At 45.1% G+C, this 21,349-nt stretch overlaps 1 protein-coding gene across 1 annotated transcript in view; it reads left to right on the top strand.

Annotated features, from left to right (window-relative positions):
- The first annotated feature begins 3,803 nt into the window (after window positions 1-3,803).
- LOC126278721 (microtubule-associated tumor suppressor candidate 2 homolog) overlaps window positions 3,804-21,349 on the top strand; it is a 538,837-nt gene continuing 521,291 nt past the window's right edge. Inside the window, exons 1-5 of the mRNA XM_049978996.1 lie at window positions 3,804-3,815; window positions 4,070-4,279; window positions 6,610-7,032; window positions 13,412-13,605; window positions 17,593-17,735. Of these exons, the coding sequence (XP_049834953.1) occupies window positions 3,804-3,815; window positions 4,070-4,279; window positions 6,610-7,032; window positions 13,412-13,605; window positions 17,593-17,735 (982 nt within the window). The remainder of the gene's footprint in view (window positions 3,816-4,069; window positions 4,280-6,609; window positions 7,033-13,411; window positions 13,606-17,592; window positions 17,736-21,349) is intronic.

Genomic DNA, 21,349 nt, shown 5'->3' with positions numbered 1-21,349 from the left:
ATTGGAATTCACTTATTGCACCGTATACTAATCATCCATTCGCGAAACGCATTTAGTAGCCATGTATGATTCGTTGGCATCTACGCGAGTTCAGTCTAATACCTTGTGTTGCTTTTAGATTTGACTGCGAGAAGCGACTGTTAGTTTTCTGCAATGTTTCCGTGACATGAAACTTCCGTGAAAATCCTCTTGGAAAAAAATTCAAATGGCTCTGAGCACTATGCGACATAACATCTGAGGTCATCAGAACTTCGAACTACTAAAACCTAACTAATCTAAGGACGTCACACACATCCCTGCCCGAGGCAGGATTCGAACCTGCGACCGTAGCGGTCGCACGGTTCCAGACTGAAGCGCCTAGAACCGCTCGGCCAACTTCCGCCAAAGTTTCAATCTTAGAGTAGCACTTGGACCCAAAGTAATTGATTTTTGTTGTCTATACTGAATCTGTCTCCAAGTATAGTTTACCGTCTATAGCTCACTGTAGAACAAAGCAAGTTTTATCCCTGGTGTCTTAATCCCATGTTTCAGTAGTTTCTGCTGGTTAGTGGTTTACACACAGTCCTCTCCTCGCCGATTCGCCTGGGAATTTCGTTGTTTCGTATGTTTTGTAAACGATATTGTAAACAATATGCTGGTTGATAAATCCGAGGCTGACATTTACTTAAAGATCAACCAGTTGGGAAATAGACAGTCCCACTCACTGTCATTTCAGCTGTGAAGCTAGTCTAGAGCCAATAACTTAAAAAGGAAAGTACTGTTCCATACTGTATCTGTAAATGGCTCGACAAGTGTGAAACTACTAATCAGAAGCTGCAAGGGTCCACCGACACGTGATACGAGGGTTTTTTCTTTTGGCCTCTTAACGCGGCTTCCATCGTCTGGAAGACACCCCTTACTTGTGCCACTGGGTAAGCTATATTCTATACTGTTTATTTGCGGGTGCTGTGTGAGAAGGAAAAAACTTTCAGTAAGCCGCCGTGTAAGCGCCAGTTTGTCCATAAATTCTTCGTAAACGGACTCTTAACGAATTATTCGACCCTTCTTCGAATATTTGCTGTCTCCATTAAACGCTGCCCGATTGAACAGCAACACTGAAGAATGAGCCGGACGAGTCTTTCGTGAGACACTTCGCTTGTGGATGGATTGCCATTCCTCGGCTTTCTTTCAATGAATATGAACCTACCCTCTCCTTTCCTACGCCTAGTCTTATGTTGTTCCATTTTACGTCGCTTCGAGAGGATAATCCAATATTTATTTGAATTTTACGGCTCTTACTTCTTTACCAAAAGTGTATTCGAGTAATGGGGCCTTTTGCCTATTTACGTGCAATACTTTGTTTTTGAAACCGGTGAACTCCGTGTATGCGTCATTCGTCGGTCTCTGCAGGCCTCCATGCATTTCACTACAGTTTTGTCGTTGCAATTTGCGCACTTGAAACAGCATCGTCCACGAATAGCCTCACAGAGCTCCCGGCATGTGTCATTCACCCGGGTTTCATTTTGCGACGTTCAGTCGAGAGCCAGTTATTAAATAGCGAAACCCACAGCTACTGTGGATCTGAGACTTGCTGCCAGATAAATACTGCGCAAGCCGAAGCCTCGCCTTCGGCACGCAGTGCTCTTGTCGACCGAGCTGCCCGGGTGAGGTTACGGCTTCGAGTCCTGGTCAGATACTCAATCTGCCAGCGAGTTTCAAAACAGCGTACAGCCCGCTGCAAAGTGAGAGATTCGTTCTGGAAACAATCCCGTCAGCTAATGTAATGGCTTTCTGGGTTACAAGTCACAGCTCCACTTGATGTTTCGGGCGATATTAATGTTCCAATAACCAACAAATTGAACGTGAGCGCTAGCAAAAACCTGCATATTATCCACTGCAATATCGCAGTCAGCAGTGTTACTATCATATGATTAATCAAAAATAAAACGATAGTTCCTGTCGGTCTCTCGGTACTCCACGCACAGCTTGAGGATCCTTCGTTTCTGGTGGCGCCAGGGTGGCTATATGTCACAATTAAAACATCTTTAATTACTTTTGAATACACTACTCGAGTAGTGATTCTCCAGCAGGAAGAGATTCCTACTCAGCGGTTTGAAGATGACCACAGCAGTGGTCGAAACCGGTCACCTTAATAAATAAATCGTGATCAAGACTGTTTTTAATAGTAAATACATAATCTTTCTTAAGTTAAATTTACTGTTCTAAAACTTGAAACTACGCTGAAAGCCAATTTTTTGGGGCAATTCTGTCCATCAAAATAGTAGTACAACTCAGCAGATAGCAGGTTCTGGTTGCATGCACATCGTGTTCGTAACATGTTGACGTTATATGTGACAAGGCAGGGGGACAAATAAATAGAAAAACGCCACAGTATGATTGTATTTAATCTGGAGAGTATAAATTTAAAATCATATTTTTAAAACAAAATATTTTGGAAGTTATAGGTACTTTTTTATCTATAACCTGTAGATTTAATGAACTGCCCGAATCGAGTGTGTTCGGCTGAAGTATCTCAATTCCATCCAAATTAGTTTCAGAAAAATTATCTAAACATTATTTGAGTGGTGCTCTCGTATCAGTATTAGTTCATTAAAGATATCCCCTAAGAAGCATACTCAACATAGTTTCTAAAATATTAAGTGAAAACATGAATCACATGAGCTGATCGTTAAACAAAAGTAAAATGTAGAGAGATGTAATGTAAAGGAATTTTATCTCGCAGCATAAGTGCCTGTTACGTTACGCGGGAACCGTCGTTCGTTAGGTGAAAATCTAGTTTACAACCAATAAAGGGCCTTCAGATTGAAGCAGTGATTGAAATGTAGATGAGGTGCTGGCTGACATCATAGAGATAAAACGAGCGGAGATTTCAGTGGATGCAGGACGAGGCATTTCAAATTGGTATTGGAGTCATGTGAAACGACAAGTCGGATTAAAAAAGATTATAATAAAAGTTGTTAATCTTCCTGCCCCAGCGGAAAGTGTGTGGCCTGGGATCATTTTCGAAATCTTAAAGAGAAATCCCTATTTTTAATGTGGATTTGTTTGTTCCGGAAATACGTAACTTTATCTAACATTTTTTCGTTGTGATAGTGCGGTAATTGACAAAGAGAATCAAAATCGACAGTAAATCTTGGAGTTCCTATTTAAGAGATCAAACATAGGCCTTAATTTGAGGAAGCAATTTCGAGGAATATACGTTTGGAGGACGGCAATGTGTGGTAGTGAAACCTGTACTGTGGGGAAAATCGGAACAGAAGAGAATCGAAGTCGTTTAGATGTAGCGCTACAGAATAATGTTGAAAGTTAGGTTGAGTGATAAGGAATGAGGTGGTCCTCCACAGACTGGGCGAGGAAAGGGATATATGCAAAGCACTGACAAGAGGAAGGGACCGGATGACAAGACAGGTGTGAAGACATCAGGTGATAACTCCCGTGGTACCAGAGGGAGCTGTACAGGGTTACAAACTGTACAGGAAAATTGACATTGGAATACATAGAGCAAATGATTGAGGATATAGGTTTCAAGTAGTATGGTGGAAAGGTTGGCACAGGAATTGGTGGCAGGCGCATGAAACCAGTCAGAAGACTAATAACACAAAAGAATTAAGATTTCAAAGTTGACGATACATCCCGTCCGCTGAGAATGGGGGGGGGGGGGGGGGGCTGAGGGGGGAGGGGGGGGAGGAGGAGGAGGACAGAGTTTAGTGTTACTGGATGTCCCCCGTCGAGACGAACAACTTTTATTACAAGCTTTCTTAATGCAATTTGTAATATTCCGTAAATTTCCAAAACTGTTCTAAATGGCTCCCCCTGTATAATAATCCTACAGCACTGTCTTGGGGTACGCTCATTACATTTCGTCAAGAACGACGCATTGACTTCTAATAGGAAGTCGTGAAAGCAGGCACAAAGCTTGTTTCATACTCAGTTGCTGCTGTGTTCACTGAGCGGATTGCCTGCGTTCTGGAGGTAACAGTTCAGTACTGGTTCGCGGTACTCCGTATCTCGCGGACGAACAGAGCGACGACCATTTGGGCGGAAGTAGAGCGGGCGCCCCTCTGCGCAGGTGATCGACGGCACGCTGTACAACGAGTCGCAGCGGCTGCAGCAGCGCTGCCCCAGCTTCACGGCCTCCTCCGAGATGGAGTCCAGCGGCGTCTTCTCCGACCTGGAGCCGCGGCGGCCGGAGGACGGCGACGCCGACGCCGACGACGCCTCTGCGGCGCACGACACGTCGCCCAGCGGCTCCACAGGCAGCGTCTCGGAGCACAGCCAGGTGGGCACGAGCATCCTAACACCTCTCTGCAGTAGGCCGTGCACACTCAAGTCCATCCACGCACTCCATGGCTACACTCCATACAAATACTTTCAGAAATGCCTTCCTGACACTTAAACCTATACTCGATGTTAACAAATTTCTCTTCTTCAGAAATGCTTTCCTTCCATTGCCAGTTTACATTTTATATCCTCTCTACTTCTACCATCATCAGTTATTTTGCTCCCCAAATAGCAAAACTCCTTTACTACTTAAAGTGTCTCATTTCCTAATCCAATTCCTTCAAAATCACCCGACTTAATTCGACTAAATTCCATTATCCTCGTTTTGCTTTTGTTGATGTTCATCTTATATCCTCCTTTCAAGACACTGTCCATTCCGTTCAACTGCTCTTCCAAGTCCTTTGCTGTCTCTGACAGAATTACAATATCATCGGCGGACCGCAAAATTTTTATTTCTCCTCCCTGGATATTAATACCTACTCCAAATTTTTCTTTTGGTTCCTTTACTGCTTGCTCAATATATAGATTGAATAACATCGGGGAGAGGCTACAACCCTGTCTTACTCCCTTCCCAACCACTGCTTCCCTTTCATGTCCCTCGATTCTTATTACAACTGCCATCTGGTTTCTGTACAAATTGTAACTAGCCTTTCGCTCCCTGTATTTTACCCCTGCCACCTTCAGAATTTGAAATAGAGTATTCCAGTCAAAATTCTCAAAAGCTTTCTCTAAGTCTACAAACTCTAGAAACGTAGGTTTGCCTTTCCTTAATCTTTCTTCTAAGTCGTAGGATCAGTATTGCCTCACGTGTTCCAACATTTCTACGGAATCCAAACTGTTCTTCCCCGAGGTCGGCTTCTACCAGTTATTCCATTGGTCTGTAAATAATTCGCGTTAATATTTTGCAGCTGTGACTTAGTAAACTGATAGTTCGATAATTTTCTCATCTGTCAACAGCTGCTTTCTTTGGGATTGGAATTATTACATTCTTCTTGAAGTCTGAGGGTATTTCACCTGTCTCGTACATCTTGCTCACCAGAGGGTAGAGTTTTGTCTGGACTGGCTCTCCCAAGGCCGTCAGTAGTTCTAATGGGATGTTGTCTACTCCCGGGGCCTTGTTTCGACTCAGGTCTTTCAGTGCTCTGTCAAACTCTTCACCGAGCGAGGCGGCACAGTGGTTAGCACACTGGACTCGCATTCGAGGAACGACGGTTCAATCGCGTCTAGAGCCATCCTGATTCAGGTTTTCCGTGATTTCCCTAAATCGTTTCAGGCAAATGCCGGGATGGTTCCTTCCCAATCCTTCCCTAACCCGAGCTTGCGCTCCGTCTCTAATGACTTCGTTGTCGACGGGACGTTACACACACACCACCACCACCACCACCACCACCACCAAACTCTTCGTCTACATCCTCTTCCAATTCGACAATATTGTCCTGAAGAACATCGCCCCTGTATAGATCCTCTATATACTCCTTCCACCTTTCTGTTTTCCCTTCTTTGCTTAGAACTGGGTTTCCATCTGAGCTGTTAATATTCATGGAAGTGGTTCTCTTTTGTCCAAAGGTCTCTTTAATTTTCCTGTAGGCAGTATCTATCTTACCCGTAGTGAGATAAGCCTCTACATCCTTACATTTCTCCTCTAGCCATCCCTGCTTAGCCATTTTGCGCTTCCTGTCGATCTCATTTTTGAGACGTCTGTATTCCTTTTTGCCTGCTTCATTTACTGCATTTTTATATTTTCTCCTTTCATCAATTGAATTCAATATTTCTTCTGTTACCCAAGGATTTGTACTAGCCCTCGTCTTTTTGCCTGCTTGATCCTCTGCTGCCTTCACTACTTGATACCTCAGAGCTACCCATTCTTCTTCTACTGTATTTCTTTCCCCCCCTTCCTGTCAATTGTTCCCTTGTGCTCTCCCTGAAACTCAGTACAGCCTCTGGTTTAGTCAGTTTATCCAGGTCCCATCTCCTTAAATTCCCACTTTTATGCAGTTTCTTCAGTTTTAATCTACATGTCGTAACCAATAGATTGTGGTCAGAGTCCACATTTTCCCTTGGAAATGTCTTACAATTTAAAACCTGGTTCCTAAATCTCTGTCTTACCATTATATAATCTATCTGATGCCTTTCAGTATCTCCAGGATTCTTCGATGTATACAACAAGGAAAGGATATAAACCCCTATTGCGATAGGAGTATTACAGACTTCCTTATACAATTTTGGGTGAAATTTGGCTAAATTATACAATTTTGGGTTAAATTTGGCTGTAGTACTTTAGCGTTTCGGCAGAGCAGACGGTGCATGTAGTCCGGCGGCGTGTTACAGGAGAAGGAGGCGCAGAGCCCGACGGGCAGCAACGTGACGGCGTGCACGACGGTGATCCCGGAGGAGGCGTCGCTGGAGGAGGCGGAGCGCGCGCTCACCGAGGAGAACAACCTGAAGAACCTGTCGTCGCCCGTCATCACGGAGCTGGCCGCGCCGCAGACGCAGACGGCGGCGACGACGCCTCCGGCGGCCGAGGCGGCGCCCCAGGGCCAGCAGCCCAAGCCGGCCGCCGGCGCCAAGCCGCGAGAGCTCAAGAAGTTCAAGATGCCGAAGCGCAACGTCGTCTCAAAGATCAAGGCCATGATCGAGGCGCCGGCGCCGGCGCCGCAGCCGCAGCCCCACGAGGACCAGGAGAACCAGCGGCCGGCGCACAGGGCGAAGAAGGGCGGCCGCTGGGACGCCGTGATGAGCAAGATAGCGCAGGTGGGTGCGGCGCTCGGCGGCCGGCTGGTGTGCGGCGAGGACAGGTGGCGGCGGCCTGCACTCCAGTGTTCCTAAAGTGCACTGCTGGCTCGCTCTGCGCGAGTGCATCCCATATTCTGCGTAGGGCTACAATTACACTTTGACAGTGCAGATACCATCTTAGTGTATATACAGGGTGTTACAAAATGGTACGGCCAAACTTTCAGGAAACATTCCTCACACACACATAAAGAAAAGATGTTGTGTGGACATGTGCCCGGAAACGCTTAATTTCCATGTTAGAGCTCATTTTAGTTTCGTCAGTATATACTGTACTTCCTCGATTCACCGCCAGTTGGCCCAAATGAAGGAAGGTAATGTTGACATCTGTGCTTGTGTTGACATGCGACTCATTGCTCTACAGTACTACCATCAAGCACATCAGTACGTAGCATCAACAGGTTAGTGTTCATCACGAACGTGGTTTTGCAGTCACTGCAATGTTTACAAATGCGGAGTTAGCAGATGCCCATTTAATGTATGGATTAGCACGGGGCAATAGCCGTGGCGCGGTACGTTTGTATCGAGACAGATTTCCAGAACGAAGGTGTCCCGACAGGAAGACGTTCGAAGCAATTGATCGGCGTCTTAGGGAGCACGGAAGATTCCAGCCTATGACTCGTGACTGCGGAACACCTAGAACGACGAGGACACCTGCAATGGACGAGGCAATTCTTCGTGCAGTTGACGATAACCCTAATGTCAGCGTAGAGAAGTTGCTGCTGTACAAGGTAACGTTGACCACGTCACTGTATGGAGAGTGCTACGGGAGAACCAGTTGTTTCCGTACCATGTACAGCGTGTGCAGGCACTATCAGAAGCTGATTGGCCTCCACGGGTACACTTCTGCGAATGGTTCATCCAACAATGTGTCAATCCTCATTTCATTGCAAATGATCTCTTTACGGATGAGGCTTCATTCCAACATGATCATATTGTAAATTTTCACAATCGACATGTGTGGGCTGACGAGAATCCGCACGCAATTGTGCAATCACGTCATCAACACAGATTTTCTATGAACGTTTGGGCAGGCATTGTTGGTGATGTCTTGATTGGGCCCCATGATCTTCCACATACGCTGAATGGAGCACGTTATCATGATTTCATACGGGATACTCTACCTGTGCTGCTAGAACATGTGCCTTTACAAGTACGACACAACATGCGGTTCATGCACGATGGAGCTCCTGCACATTTCAGTCGAAGTGTTCGTACGCTTCTCAACAACAGATTTGGTGACCGATGGATTGGTAGAGGCGGACCAATTCCGTGGCCTCCACGCTCTCCTGACCTCAACCCTCTTGACTTTCATTTATGGGGGCATTTGAAAGCTCTTGTCTACGCAACTTTGGTACCAAATGTAGAGACTCTTCGTGCTCGTATTGTGGACGGCTGTGATACAATACGCCATTCTCCAGGGCTGCATCAGTGCATCAGGGATTCCATGCGACGGAGAGTGGATGCATGTATCCTCGCTAACGGAGGACATTTTGAACACTTCCTGTAGGAAAGTGTTTGAAGTCACGCTGGTACGTTCTGTTGCTGTGTGTTTCCATTCCATGATTAATGTGATTTGAAGAGAAGTAATAAAATGAGCTCTAACATGGAAAGCAAGCGTTTCCCGTCACATGTCCACATAACATATTTTCTTCATTTCTGTGTGAGGAATGTTTCCTGAAAGTTTGGCCGTACCTTTTTGTAACACATATAAGGCTCCGGGACAATACGTTGAGAATGTCGGTTTCGCGGAAGGCGTACCAGAGACAAATCCCTGCAGTCGTGGTATGCTCTGTGTCCCCGGTGGCTCAGATGGAGAGAGCGTCTGCCATGTAAGCATCAGATCCCGGGTTAGAGTCCCGGTCGGGGCACACATTTTCATATGTCCCCGTTGACGTATTTCTACGCCTGTAAGCAGCTAAGGGTGTTCATTTCACTGTATTTTAACTATGCTATTCCTCGTACACTTTAATATTTATTCGCTCTGTAACTGAATTCCTCTCAATAAACCGTCGCTACTTGATCTTTTCCGTGGAAGTTTATTGTAGCACGTGTTTTTTTTAATGTTATTTTGATGGCAAATGTGCTTCCGCTACTACGACAGCTCTTAAAACCGAATCCTGTACGTGGAAAAATTTCCCACACTGTTTGCATGCCAGATATCGCCAGTGGGATATTTTCTTTGAGCTACACACTTGAAACCCACACCGCTCCGCGTCGTGTCCCTATTACCGCATCTTGCACATTTCGAGTCACTCAGTTTTAACAATCCCCGTCATTCTTCCCATCTGTGCTGTGCTGCTTCATTCTTTCTCGTCGTACCGAGTGAGGTCTTCCAAGACACAGGTCTGTGCGTTCCATTTAAAGAACAGGGAGGCAAATCGTGAATTAAATGTAATATGGAGAGGTGAACGTCTCGAGCATTGTAAAACGCCCAAATATCTTGGTGTCACTTTGGATCGCACACTGACCTATAATCATTGTTATGCCACAAGGGAAAAAGTCTCAACTAGAAACATCATCATCAGGAAACTAACCAGCGGATCCTGGGGTGCAAACCCAAAGGGCTGAGAACTTCAGCCCTTGTGCTCAGTGTGTCAGCCGCGGAATACGCCGCTCCAGTATGATATGCATCAACACACGCGAGAAAAGCTGATGTCGCGCTGAATGAAATGGCACGGATTGTTACCGGATGCTTGAGGCCGACCCCAGTGCACAAAATGTACTTAATCATGGGACTCGCACCGCCCAACATACGACGTGGCATCGCTGCCGAATCCGAAAAACCAAGCAAGGAAAGGACACGTGTCATCCTTTATACGGACACCAGCCTGCTGACCGACGGCTTTGTTCGGGGAAGAGTTTCCTGTCACGTACCCGAGCCCTGGAAGGGTCGGCTGCAGAGAATCGTTTGAAAAGGTGGGAAATCAACCGGAGAAACCCCCATAAAGAGGTAAAAGAATAATTGGCGCCCGGTGGAGACCTACCATACACAGTCTGGAGAACCCTAAACCGCATGAGGGTAGAAGTGCCAAAGTGCAAGACAAACCTGCAGCAATGGGGTTTCCTAAAAGAGAATGAGAACACTCTCTGTCTGTGTGACTGTGTTCAGGATCCTCAACACCTGCTTATCTGTCATATTTAGACCAGCCCTGCACAATGAATGACTTACGGGAGGCAAATGACAAGGCCATATTGGCTGCTGATTTTTGGAAGCCTGAAGTCTGGTTCCGGACACGGAAAGTAAGTAAGTACTGAGTGAGGTGGCGCAGTGGTTAGCACACTGGATTCGCATCCGGGAGGACGATGATTCAGACCCACGTCTGGCCATTCAAATTCAGGTTTTCCACGATTTACGTAAATCGCTCTACGTAACTGCCGGGATGGTCTGTTTCAAAGGGCTTTCCCTCTCCGTCCTTGGTGCAATGACAGCTCGGATTTCATTTCTAATGACCTCAATGAGGACGGGAATTTTAAACCCAGTCTTCTTCCCTCCCTTAGGGTCAACACATTTAATGACGTTACAGCAAGCCGTTGCCCGTGTCCACGAACACAGTTTGCGCGATCGCTTTGCTGTGTTTTCACTGCTAGGTACTACCGCACTGCACTTCGGACGTGAAGGTCGCTCTAATTAGCAACGTCACGAAGCTAGTTGCCCTTACTGCCAGGTCCACCATTCGCTTTGTCCAGCCGTCTCCTGTCTAACCGTGGGACACCGCAAACTGAAGGTAATAGGTGAGACGTCATGCAGTACGTAAACTGCATCCAGTTGCGTGCACGTAGACGTTTTGCGTCGACGCCAGTTTGACCTCATTACCAGTGGTGGTACAGCTTCAGCAGAAAATAACAGCCCCCTCTCACCAGCAGTTAAATCTGTGCCACAGATGGATCACAATGATTCTGTGCTAAGCTTAACAACTGGCAAATAAGGCAACTACTTTCGTTTAGCAGTCGATAGAAGCTGGAAAATATCCATCTACTGTCAAGTCAGTCAGACTGTATTAATAGTTTACAATTCTGATAAAATATGCTTTATCTCGCAACGAAGTCCTAAGTATTTGCCAAAACTGGAAAGAATGACAATAATTTCTAAAAAACGAAATGGTCTCCAATCAACTATGGACAACTCCACTGCTAAAGTAACTAGTTACTCTCAGAAAAAAGTTGTGCTCAGAGTGGTTCATTAATTTAGAAATTCACCTCCAGATGCAGGAAAGTTCCCTGTCAGACTGCAAATTACGATACTTCAGTCTCAAGATAACACACTCCCCTTTCATGTTTGAAAAGTTGTAGCTAATGTTATTTGTACTGTAATTACTGAGACAGAAGTAAAATTGCACGACACTGACAGCAAACGTCGGCACGTTAACCCTTTACTAACTTCATAAAAACGAATTAAAACTGCGCTATTTGAATCGTGCACGAAATGATTGTTCAGTGTCACAATACTGCACCCCAAAACACAGCAACATTAGTAAAGTGGAGCCACAGCTGCACACATATGGTAAACAAATATGCAATGTGCCCGGATAGTAAACAACACAGAAAATTTCAGTATGCTTCAGTGTCCCTGGTTTGTATAAAACTAAAGGTCTTCAGCATGTACTTTAATTGTTGCGACCATCTTGACAACGAACACAGATTATTTTACTGGAACATTTGTCAGTGCTGCAAACAAAATTCAGTGACTGAGCCTTGTATTTTGTGGGTTGCGTCACCAGTGCTGTGACGCCACATGGTGCGAGTACGAGTGGTCCCAGTAGTGACGTCGTGACCGTGGTGGCCACTGGCCACAGCACTGCAGCCGCGCTTCAAATACAGACGGGGAGAATACGGCGCTGTTGTTAGATCTGCTGCTGAAATGGCAGGTTATGAAGATTAGAGTTCGGACGTGATGTTAGTCGGCGCACGAGCAATGGGATACGGCATCACCGAGGTAGCGATGAAGTGGGCATTTTCCCGTACGACCATTTCACGAGTGTACCACGAACATCAGGAATCCGGTGAAACATCAAACCTCCGACATCGCTGCCGTCGGAAGAATATCTCGCAACAACGGGACCGACGACTGAAGAGGATAGTTGAACGTGACGGAGGTGCAACCCTTCCGCAAATAGCTGCAGATACCAATGCTGGCCCATCAGCAAGTGACACCTTGCGAACAATTGGTTCAAATGGCTCTGAGCACTATGGCACTCAACTGCTGTGGTCGTTAGTCCCCTAGAACTTAGAACTATTTAAACCTAACTAACGTAAGGACATCACACACATCCATGCCCGAGGCAGGATTCGAACCTGCGACCGTAGCAGTCGCACGGTTCCGGACTGCGCGCCCAGAACCGCGAGACCACCGCGGCCGGCTGCGAACAATTCAACAAAACATCGATATGGGCTTTGAGAGCCTGTGGCCCACTCGTGTACCCTCTATGATGTACGACACAAAGCTTCACGCTTCGCCTTGGCCCATCAACTCCGACACTGGACTGTTGATGTATGAAAACATGTTGCCTGGTCGGACGAGTCTGCTTTCAAATTGTGTCAGACGGATGGACGTGTACGGTTATGGAGGCAACTTCACGAATCCGTGGACCCTGCATGTCAGCGCGGGACTGTTCAAGCTAGTGAAAGTTCTGCAGTGGTGTGGGTCGTGTGCAGTTGGGGTGTTATGGGACCCCTGATAAGTCTAGATACGACGCTGACAGGTGACACGTACGTAAGCATCCTGTCTGATCACCTGCATCCATTCTTGTCCATTGTGCATTCTGACGGACTTGGGCAATTCCAGCAAGACAATGCGACACCCCACACATCCACAATTGGTACAAAGTGGCTCCAGGAACACCATTCTGTGTTTATCACTTCTGCTAGCCACCGAACTCCCCAGACAAGAACATTATTGAATCTGGGATGTCTTGCAACGTGCACTTCAGAAGAGATCTCCACCCACTCGCAGTCTTTAGGATTTATCGACAGCCGTGCAGGATTCTTGGTGTCAGCCCCCTCCACCACCACTACTACAGACATTAGTCGAGTTCATGCCACGTCGTGTTGCGGCATTCCTGCGTGCTCACGGGGGCGCTACGAGATATTAGGCCGTGTACCTCTTTCTTTCGTCCTTCAGTGTAAGTTCCCTAAAAACTCTCGACATCTCGAGGCGCCGGACCACCATCTGCCTTGCCCCCCCCCCCCCACCCTTTTTCTTGCTGCTCTACATGATTGCCAGCTGTATCGCAAAAATATAGATTGATTCGCAAACATTCCAGCTCGCCTCGCACACACGAAACAAGCTCTAGTAACGAACAAAATAGGACGTAGACGTGAGGCTGCGGACGTGTTGCAGGGCCAGGCGGAGCAGCGCGTGCTGAAGAGCCACCTGAAGGAGGTGAAGAGCAAGGTGTTCGCCGGGCTGGGCGCGCCGCCGCCGCCGGACAGCAGCACGGCCCGCAGGAAGGCGGCCACGCCCACCTCGCCGGCGGTGGCCGCGCTGGAGCGCGCCGGCTCCGCGGACTCCACCACGCCCACCAGGACCAAGAGGTCAGCTTACAAAGGCCGTGGCGGTTATCTGCATTCTCTTGCTTCTTCACCTCTCCCCCGTGTCCCTCTCTTTTCAGTCTTCCTTTCAATCCCTCTTATTCTACTGTCTGACTTTCTCTCTTATTCTCTTGTCAGACTTTCTCTCTCCTTTTCCGTCTTTTCATCTTGTTTTTTATATTCATGTTTTCCCCATATGGCTTTCATTATCGCCCCCATTCTAAGTTTGTTCCCACCCCCGTTAACTGTTTACTTGTTCCTCCCTGCCTTTACTTCCCTTCTGTCTCCCCTTTATAGCTTCTCCTCTCATTCAACTGGATTCTTGTTCCTTTCCATCTCTCCATATGCTGCGCTGATTTTATACTTCCTGGAAATATGCTACAATACACGGTGTTGATTACTTGCGTATGTAATCCCATCTTATCCTGCTCCCCTACATACGAAAGCTTTACTGATTCTTCCAGTGTAAAGCCATAACAGGCTTGACAGTATCGTCCATTTTTTTGTTCAGTGTTGTCTCACAAATTCTCTCTTTGTCTTTTTCCTGAGGTAACACTTTCAGTCATGTTTTGTCTCCACATTAGCTTAGAATATCCTTTACTAACAATCATAACAAAGTTTCTTCTCCTCCGGTGACCAACATTGGACTTACATGTAACACTTTGGTTAAGAAGAAACCAGCACAAATTTTTCTCTGTTCATAAGAATCCTAGAACTATCAGGAGCATTGCAGCTATGTATGTAATACTTTTATATAATACTGTAACAAATTGTACCCTGTCACTTCCATCAGACGCTAGTGGTTCAGAGCTAATACCACTGGATCTTACAGCAGAATAATACCAACCCTTGTAACTGTTCTTAACAGACACCTTGGACTAGGCTTTACCCTCACCCTTTCTCTCTGTTGATCATTAATATCTCCAAATGACTAAACTCTGTGTCCTAATCAGACAGCTAAAAAAGGGACATGAACTGAAATGGAAACAGCCACTCCTTGTGAAGGAAATGTGGAATTTCTGCACGAGGTAAACATTGTCTCTGTTAAGTCTGTCTTTGTATAAGATGTTTGAAGGACTCAGCTGTTCAGTATAAAATGTAAAATTGAAAGCACCTTCAGCTGTCTATATTATGAACTTAATTTATTTGTGTGACTGGTTTATACACTTCACTATACCCTCTCTGAAGACATAAACAATAATGATAGTGTCAGTTATGTAATAAACAGGTGGTGTACAGTTCAAGAGATCATTTACATACAGTGGTAATATGCAGCAAACAAGAAACAAACTGTACAATGTGCAATATCAGTATCAATGATAAACTAAGAAATAAAATGAGAGAACAGTTGCACATTCTGTGAATATAACCTGGGAAGAAAATATATATGCCATATAATAATAAAATGAACCTACTAATTGTAAGTCAAAATTATGTCATTCTTAGATCACCTCAGTATCACATATCAACAAACAACTGGAAGGTAATGGTAATATTAATGCTCGTGAATCAGTTGCAGCAGAACAATCACATCTGTATACTGCTGAGTGTAGTCTGAAGGTGAATTATTTATATGTTCTCATATACTAGTGAAATATAAAACCATTTGTATGAGGTAAACTCCAGATTAACTGCCTGTAACACCATGTGCCATGTTTGCATAAATGGCTGGCTGCTGTACAGTGGGCCTGGGTTCCATTCCTGGCCATGTAGGAGATTTTACCCATTCGGCAACTGGGTGTTGTGTTATTGTTACAGTCATATAATAAAAATATTTGCACTAGCTGGCCAAACAACCACAAATGGGCTCTCCTGGCCATTACTAGCATATGATCATTTCATTACCATGTAGCATGTACTAATAAACTAAACAAAAAGGAATTTAATGATACATCAAAATAATATATTAATCACAGATCTGTCAGATGCCACCTATTTAATGAACATTTTTATTGAAACAAACTGCAAAACTAATGTAATAAACCATAACGAATTCGAACTATGTAGGGAATGTCAAAATATCATATGAAAGAAGTTGTAACGAACATCATCAAAAAGTGGGAAATTTGCTCTTAGACAGGCATGTGGGTGGGTCATATAGTGAACCTAGACAAACTCCTGTGTACCAGCCAAGTTCCTACTTCTTGATAATATGGGTTACAACTTATTCTATATGATATTTTGATACATCCTACATAGTGGGAATTATTTCTGGCTTATTACACTAGGTTTACAGTTTCTCATTTTAAAAAAATTTATGAAGTAGGTGGCACAATATGCCTCTGTAATTGAGGGATTATTTTGCTGTAACTTTAAGTTGCTGTCTTTATTAGGCTATTAGTGTGTGGTACATAGTGATAAATGTAGTTAACATAGGGCTGATCTCAGGTAAATGGTTTTATTTTCTGGTAGTATATGACAACATATAAATAACTCACCTTTAGATGGTAGTCTTTAATATATAACTGTGACTGTTGTTCTTCATTTGATTCACAGGCATCAATGTTACCATTACTCTGTAGTTGTTTGTCAATATGTGACACCATAGTTCTCTAAGAATGATATGTAATTATTACCTGTGATGAGTAGGTTCACTTCATTGTTAAAGGGCATACATATATTTCATTTATGACTATACGTTTGTATAGTGTGAAACTGTTCTCCCATTTTATTTGTTAGTTTATCATTGATCTTGATAGCTCATGTTGTGTGGTTGGGTTTTTGTTAAATGTGTACTACATATTACCACTGTAATTAATTCATCACTAAATTGCACACCACTTCTTAATGTAATTCACACAGTCATCATCGTGTTCAGACAAGCACCTGGGCATGGTGTAGGAGACAGCTGAAGGTGTATGAAATTTTATATTTTTATCTGTAAGCAACAGGCTGCAAAGACATTAGAGTAAGGAGGAGATCATGTGGCAATTACATTTATCATTTTTTTATATATTTATTGTGTGTGACATTCAGATCTCAAATATCAAACCTCTTCCATGCATGTATCAAAAAGGTTTGTTTCTAATTACAATCGTGAACAAAATTCCAGTTTTCATTGGAAATATAACTTCCTAATTATTGATATTTTATGAAGGGTTGTTAATTTTTAATTTAAACAATCTGTGTTAATAATATTTTGCAAAATATCGATAGGATACAGTTTATATTTGCAACCAAAACTGGAATTTAGTGGGGAATGTGTAACTTGGAAAAAGAAAAGTTGTATTTTCGTTAAAATGATCGGCATATGTGTCAATTAGCATATATATGATTAATTTTATACTTAAATGATGTAAGCACTCAAACTGGGCGAAAAGAAGACAATACTGAGATCTGAACCAGCGATCCATTGATTACCGAATGACCACTTTCCGATGCTATGGTGTGAGCCAAGCGGCTCATTCTAAAAATTCGCAAAACTTCAGGGGTCTCCCGAGAATTTTTAGAGTTACATTGACTGCTTTGGAAGACTGGTATTTGATCTCTGAACTTCACATACCATACATACAGAAAATTACGAAAACACGATTTCCATGTGGCCTCCTTGTTAGATGATGAACGATGTCATACGACAAGAGATAGTAAGACTTCAACTTGCATTGTGCTCGTATGTTATCGGAATGTTCAGTTTACAATGTAATGAACCTGTACAATGAATTCTTCTGCTTGGGCGAAATCTGAAATGGCTGAGCGCTAAGAAAGAATGTGCGAATATGATGTGAAAAAAAATGTTGCAAGAAAACTCTCTCTCTCTCTCACTCACTCTCTCTCTCTCTCTCTCTCTCTCTCTCTCTCTCTCTCTCACTCTCTCTCTCTCTCTCTCTCTCATTGAAATGAAACTTCAATGACATAGAGATGGAAGTAAATTATCGTAAAATGGGGATTCACTCGGGACTCTCGCGCGATCTGCGGTTGGCGATCGAAATACGTGGAGGTGGGACTGGAGTGCGGCCGCCACTACCGCCGTGTGGGCGTGTGCTGTTGCAGCAGGCGGCCCCGCACGCGCGCGTCGCCCATCTCGCAGACGCTGCCGCTGTCCGGCCACAGTTCGGTGCGCAGCTCCGTCAGTGACGTCAGCGGAGAACACGCCTCGCCGGCCACGCCCTCCTGCAAGAGCGTCTCCTCGCTACGTGAGTACCCTCTCTCTGTCTCTCCTTACCAGAGCGCTGCTTAGTCTTCAGATGGCTACAGCGCTTGAGGAACGTGAGCACACCACCTCCCTCTCCCGCCATATTGAAAAAGAGTACGTTCCTTAGCCATTGTGTCGTAAGAATCACGCTACAGTTCTGTTCCGATCTTGAAGAAATTTTGCACACTTTGCCTTCATGATAAAAGGGGGACCGTTGTTTATATACTGCTTATCTAAGATTCGTAATCTGACTTGAAACATGTCTGTATGTAACATACAGTGATGAGCCAAAATATTATGAGCACAGCCCGCCGCGACGTTGGATGCCACCCAGTGGCGTTGCGGCCACGTGACGTGGGGACAAAATTATGCGGAGCAGACACGGACGGGGGATCACACTGGGGAAGATAGGGACTGCAAATGGGGAATCCACTGAGATAAGCGACTTTGACAAAGGGCAGATCATTGTTATACAGTGTATATGAACGAGTATCACGAGAAAGAAGCTGGTCGAATGTTCAGGTGCTACTATCGTGAGCAGCTACGAGATAAATGATACGACGTCCACGACTCTTCACAGAACGCGAGTTTCACAGGCTTGTCTGCTCTGTACAGTAGGATGGTGATCTGTGGCACCTCTGCCGGAAGAGCACAATGCTGGCGCACGCACAAGTTTTTCGGAGCACACCGTTCATCGTACATCGTCGAACATGAAGCTTAGCAGACCACCCCTGTGCGTTCACATGTTGACCCAGCGTCATCGTCAGTGGGCAACGGACCATTGGGATTCGACTGTCGATCAATGGAAATCTGTCTGCTCTTTGGGTGAATGGCAACTTTGCTACACTAGGTCGATGGTCGTCTCCACAAACGACGTGAACGGCAGCTCGAAACGTGCAGCACGCCACGGACGCAGGCCGATGGGAGGGGAGCAGTGTTATGCTACGAAACATTCTCCTGCGCTTACATCGGACCATTACAAGTAATCGATGACAGTTTGACACGCTGCGAACAACCTGCGTCCCTCCATGCTTGATATCTTGCCCGACGGCGATGTCGTTGTACAGCAGTACAACTGTCCATGTCTCGGAGCCAGGCCCGTTCTACAGTCGTTTGGGGAGCATTACAGTGAACTGGGTTGATTCTCGGCGACCAAATTCGCCTCATGGAGATCTTATGGAACACATTTGGGTCGCTATACGGCGCCTTTACGGCATAGGGAAATAAGCTCCCACTATTTACGATAGTTACACGGCCTGTGCGTAGACATCAATTGCCACATACCTCCCAACAAACTGTCGTTCCCTGATACGCAGAATCAGTGATTGGAACGAAATCAAAGACGGACAAACAAGCTGTCAGGCAGGTGGTTATAATGTTTTGGCTCGTCAGTCTATAAAGGGGAAAAGTTGTTACAAAAAACTTGAACAGTTCTTGACCGATTTACTTCAGATTTCTACACGCTCCCCTGATGAAAATCTAATCGGACGTACGCTATATATTTTAAAGCAGACAGGCACACAGTTTATTTATGTATATATACACTTCAAATTTCTACATTCAGATGAAACAAAAAAGAAAATAAATGAAAAATAGATGCTTAACAAACGAAATATATCGTGAAAAAGTTACTGTAATTCCTATCACGAGGTATGCCGCAGGTGAAGATAGATTCGTTCTTCGCATTCTGTTGATACTTTGTGATTTAAATAATGTTGCCCTTCCATTTAAAACTATCGCACTTTCCCATGTGGCTTCAATGTATTGTGAATATCGAAAGGCACAGGGCCAGTCACTTTTTTGTGGCAGATATTAAACGTCCCGTGCAACGCCAGGCACGGCAGCTGGTAATACATAAGCAAACACAGACAATCCCGTATGCCGATCGCTTGAGTGGACTCCTGCAGAGATTTCCGTTATTACAACGTGAGTGCACGTCGCAGCTCCTGATACAGCTTCTGATGGTTTCTTTAAGTATTTTGTGCTCAGAGACGTGATGCAGATGTCAAAGATAAACAAACAGAGGAAAGAGGAATTCCAGGGTGGAAAAAATACTGATGCCTAGGTACTGACGAAAATTGTAGTAGTGGAACACAGGGAAATCTACAGACGCCATTTATGATTGTTTACATTATTATTACAGAGTAACAGGAGGAGGATCACAGAGTTACTGACTTATTAACTTGAAGCACGTGAGGGCAAAAATTTTCTTCTGCGCTGATTCTTACAATTTTGTTTAAGAAAACTGTACAAGACTTCAGTCAATGATAAATTCAGTGAAGCTGCATCTGTTCTATTTCAATTTGAAACAGCTTTGTACCTAAGAAATGATTTTTTTTCCCAACTGAACCGGTCGCAGTCAGGGAATTTTAGAGATGGCGGCTGCTCCCCTACTGCGTGACTAGGCTCACGTACCTGCCCTCTTCTCCGGCAGCAAGAGGTCAACCATGTGACCTATCCTATTTGACATAGTGTGGCTAGTTCGGCGCTTGCTCGGCAGTCAGAGCTGCAAGTGGCAAGGCGAAAGTATTGGCGCAGAAGCCACCGCGGCCACAGCGTGAGTAGTTACTCATAGACCAAATTACTACTGCGGCTGGGTGCTAGGCCGCTTCGGTCGACGAAGAATGTGTTACGCTGTTATGACGCCCAAACAACTTGCCCGTGTAACTCTTCTGACTTACACAGTGTTGACGATTGTCTAAATAACTGATCGGGCTTTTGTTTAGACTGTCACCGAGCGGTTCCGATAATGGCCACGGGAGGCCATGTACAGTAATACACTACTCGCCATTAAAATTGCTAAACCACGAAGATGTGCTACAGACGCGAAATTTAACCAACAGGAAGAAGATGCTGTGATAGGCAAATGATTAGCTTTTCAGAGCATTCACACAAGGTTGGCGCCGGTGGCGACACAACATGCTTACATGAGGAAAGTTTCCAATCGATTTCTCATACACAAACACCAGTCGTTCGGCGTTGACTGGTGAAACGTTGTTGTGATGCCTCGTGTAACGAGGATAAATGCGGACCTTCACGTTTCCGACTTTGATAAAGGTCGGATTGTAGCCTATCGCGATTGCGTGGTATCGCGACATTGCTCCTCGCGTTGGTCGAGATCCAATGACTGTTAGCAGAATATGGAATCTGTAGGTTCAGGAGGGTAATACGGAACGCCGTGTTTGATCCAAACGGCCTCGTATTACTAGCAGTCGAGATGACAGGCATCTTATCCGCATGGCTGTAACGGATCGTGCAGCCACGTCTCGATCCCTGAGTCAACAGACGTTTGCAAGACAACCATCTGCACGAACAGTTCGATGACGTTCGCAGCAGCACGGACTATCAGCTCGGAGATCATGGGTGCGGTTACCCTTGACACTGCATCACAGACAGGAGCGCCTGCGATGGTGTACTCAACGACTAACCTGCCGGCATGAATGGCAAAACGTCAGATTTTCCGATGAATCCAGGTTCTGTTAACAGCATCATGATGGTCACATCCGTGTTCGGCGACATCGCGGTGAACGCACATTGTAAGCGTGTATTCGTCATCGCCATACTGGCGTATCACCCGACGTGATGGTATGGGGTGGCATTGGTTACACGTCTCGG

The sequence above is a fragment of the Schistocerca gregaria genome, chromosome 6, assembly GCF_023897955.1.
Source record: "Schistocerca gregaria isolate iqSchGreg1 chromosome 6, iqSchGreg1.2, whole genome shotgun sequence".
Classification (NCBI taxonomy): Eukaryota; Metazoa; Arthropoda; class Insecta; order Orthoptera; family Acrididae; genus Schistocerca; species Schistocerca gregaria.
Note: the sequence above shows the minus strand (reverse complement) of the source record. Positions and strands in the feature narration are given on the sequence as shown.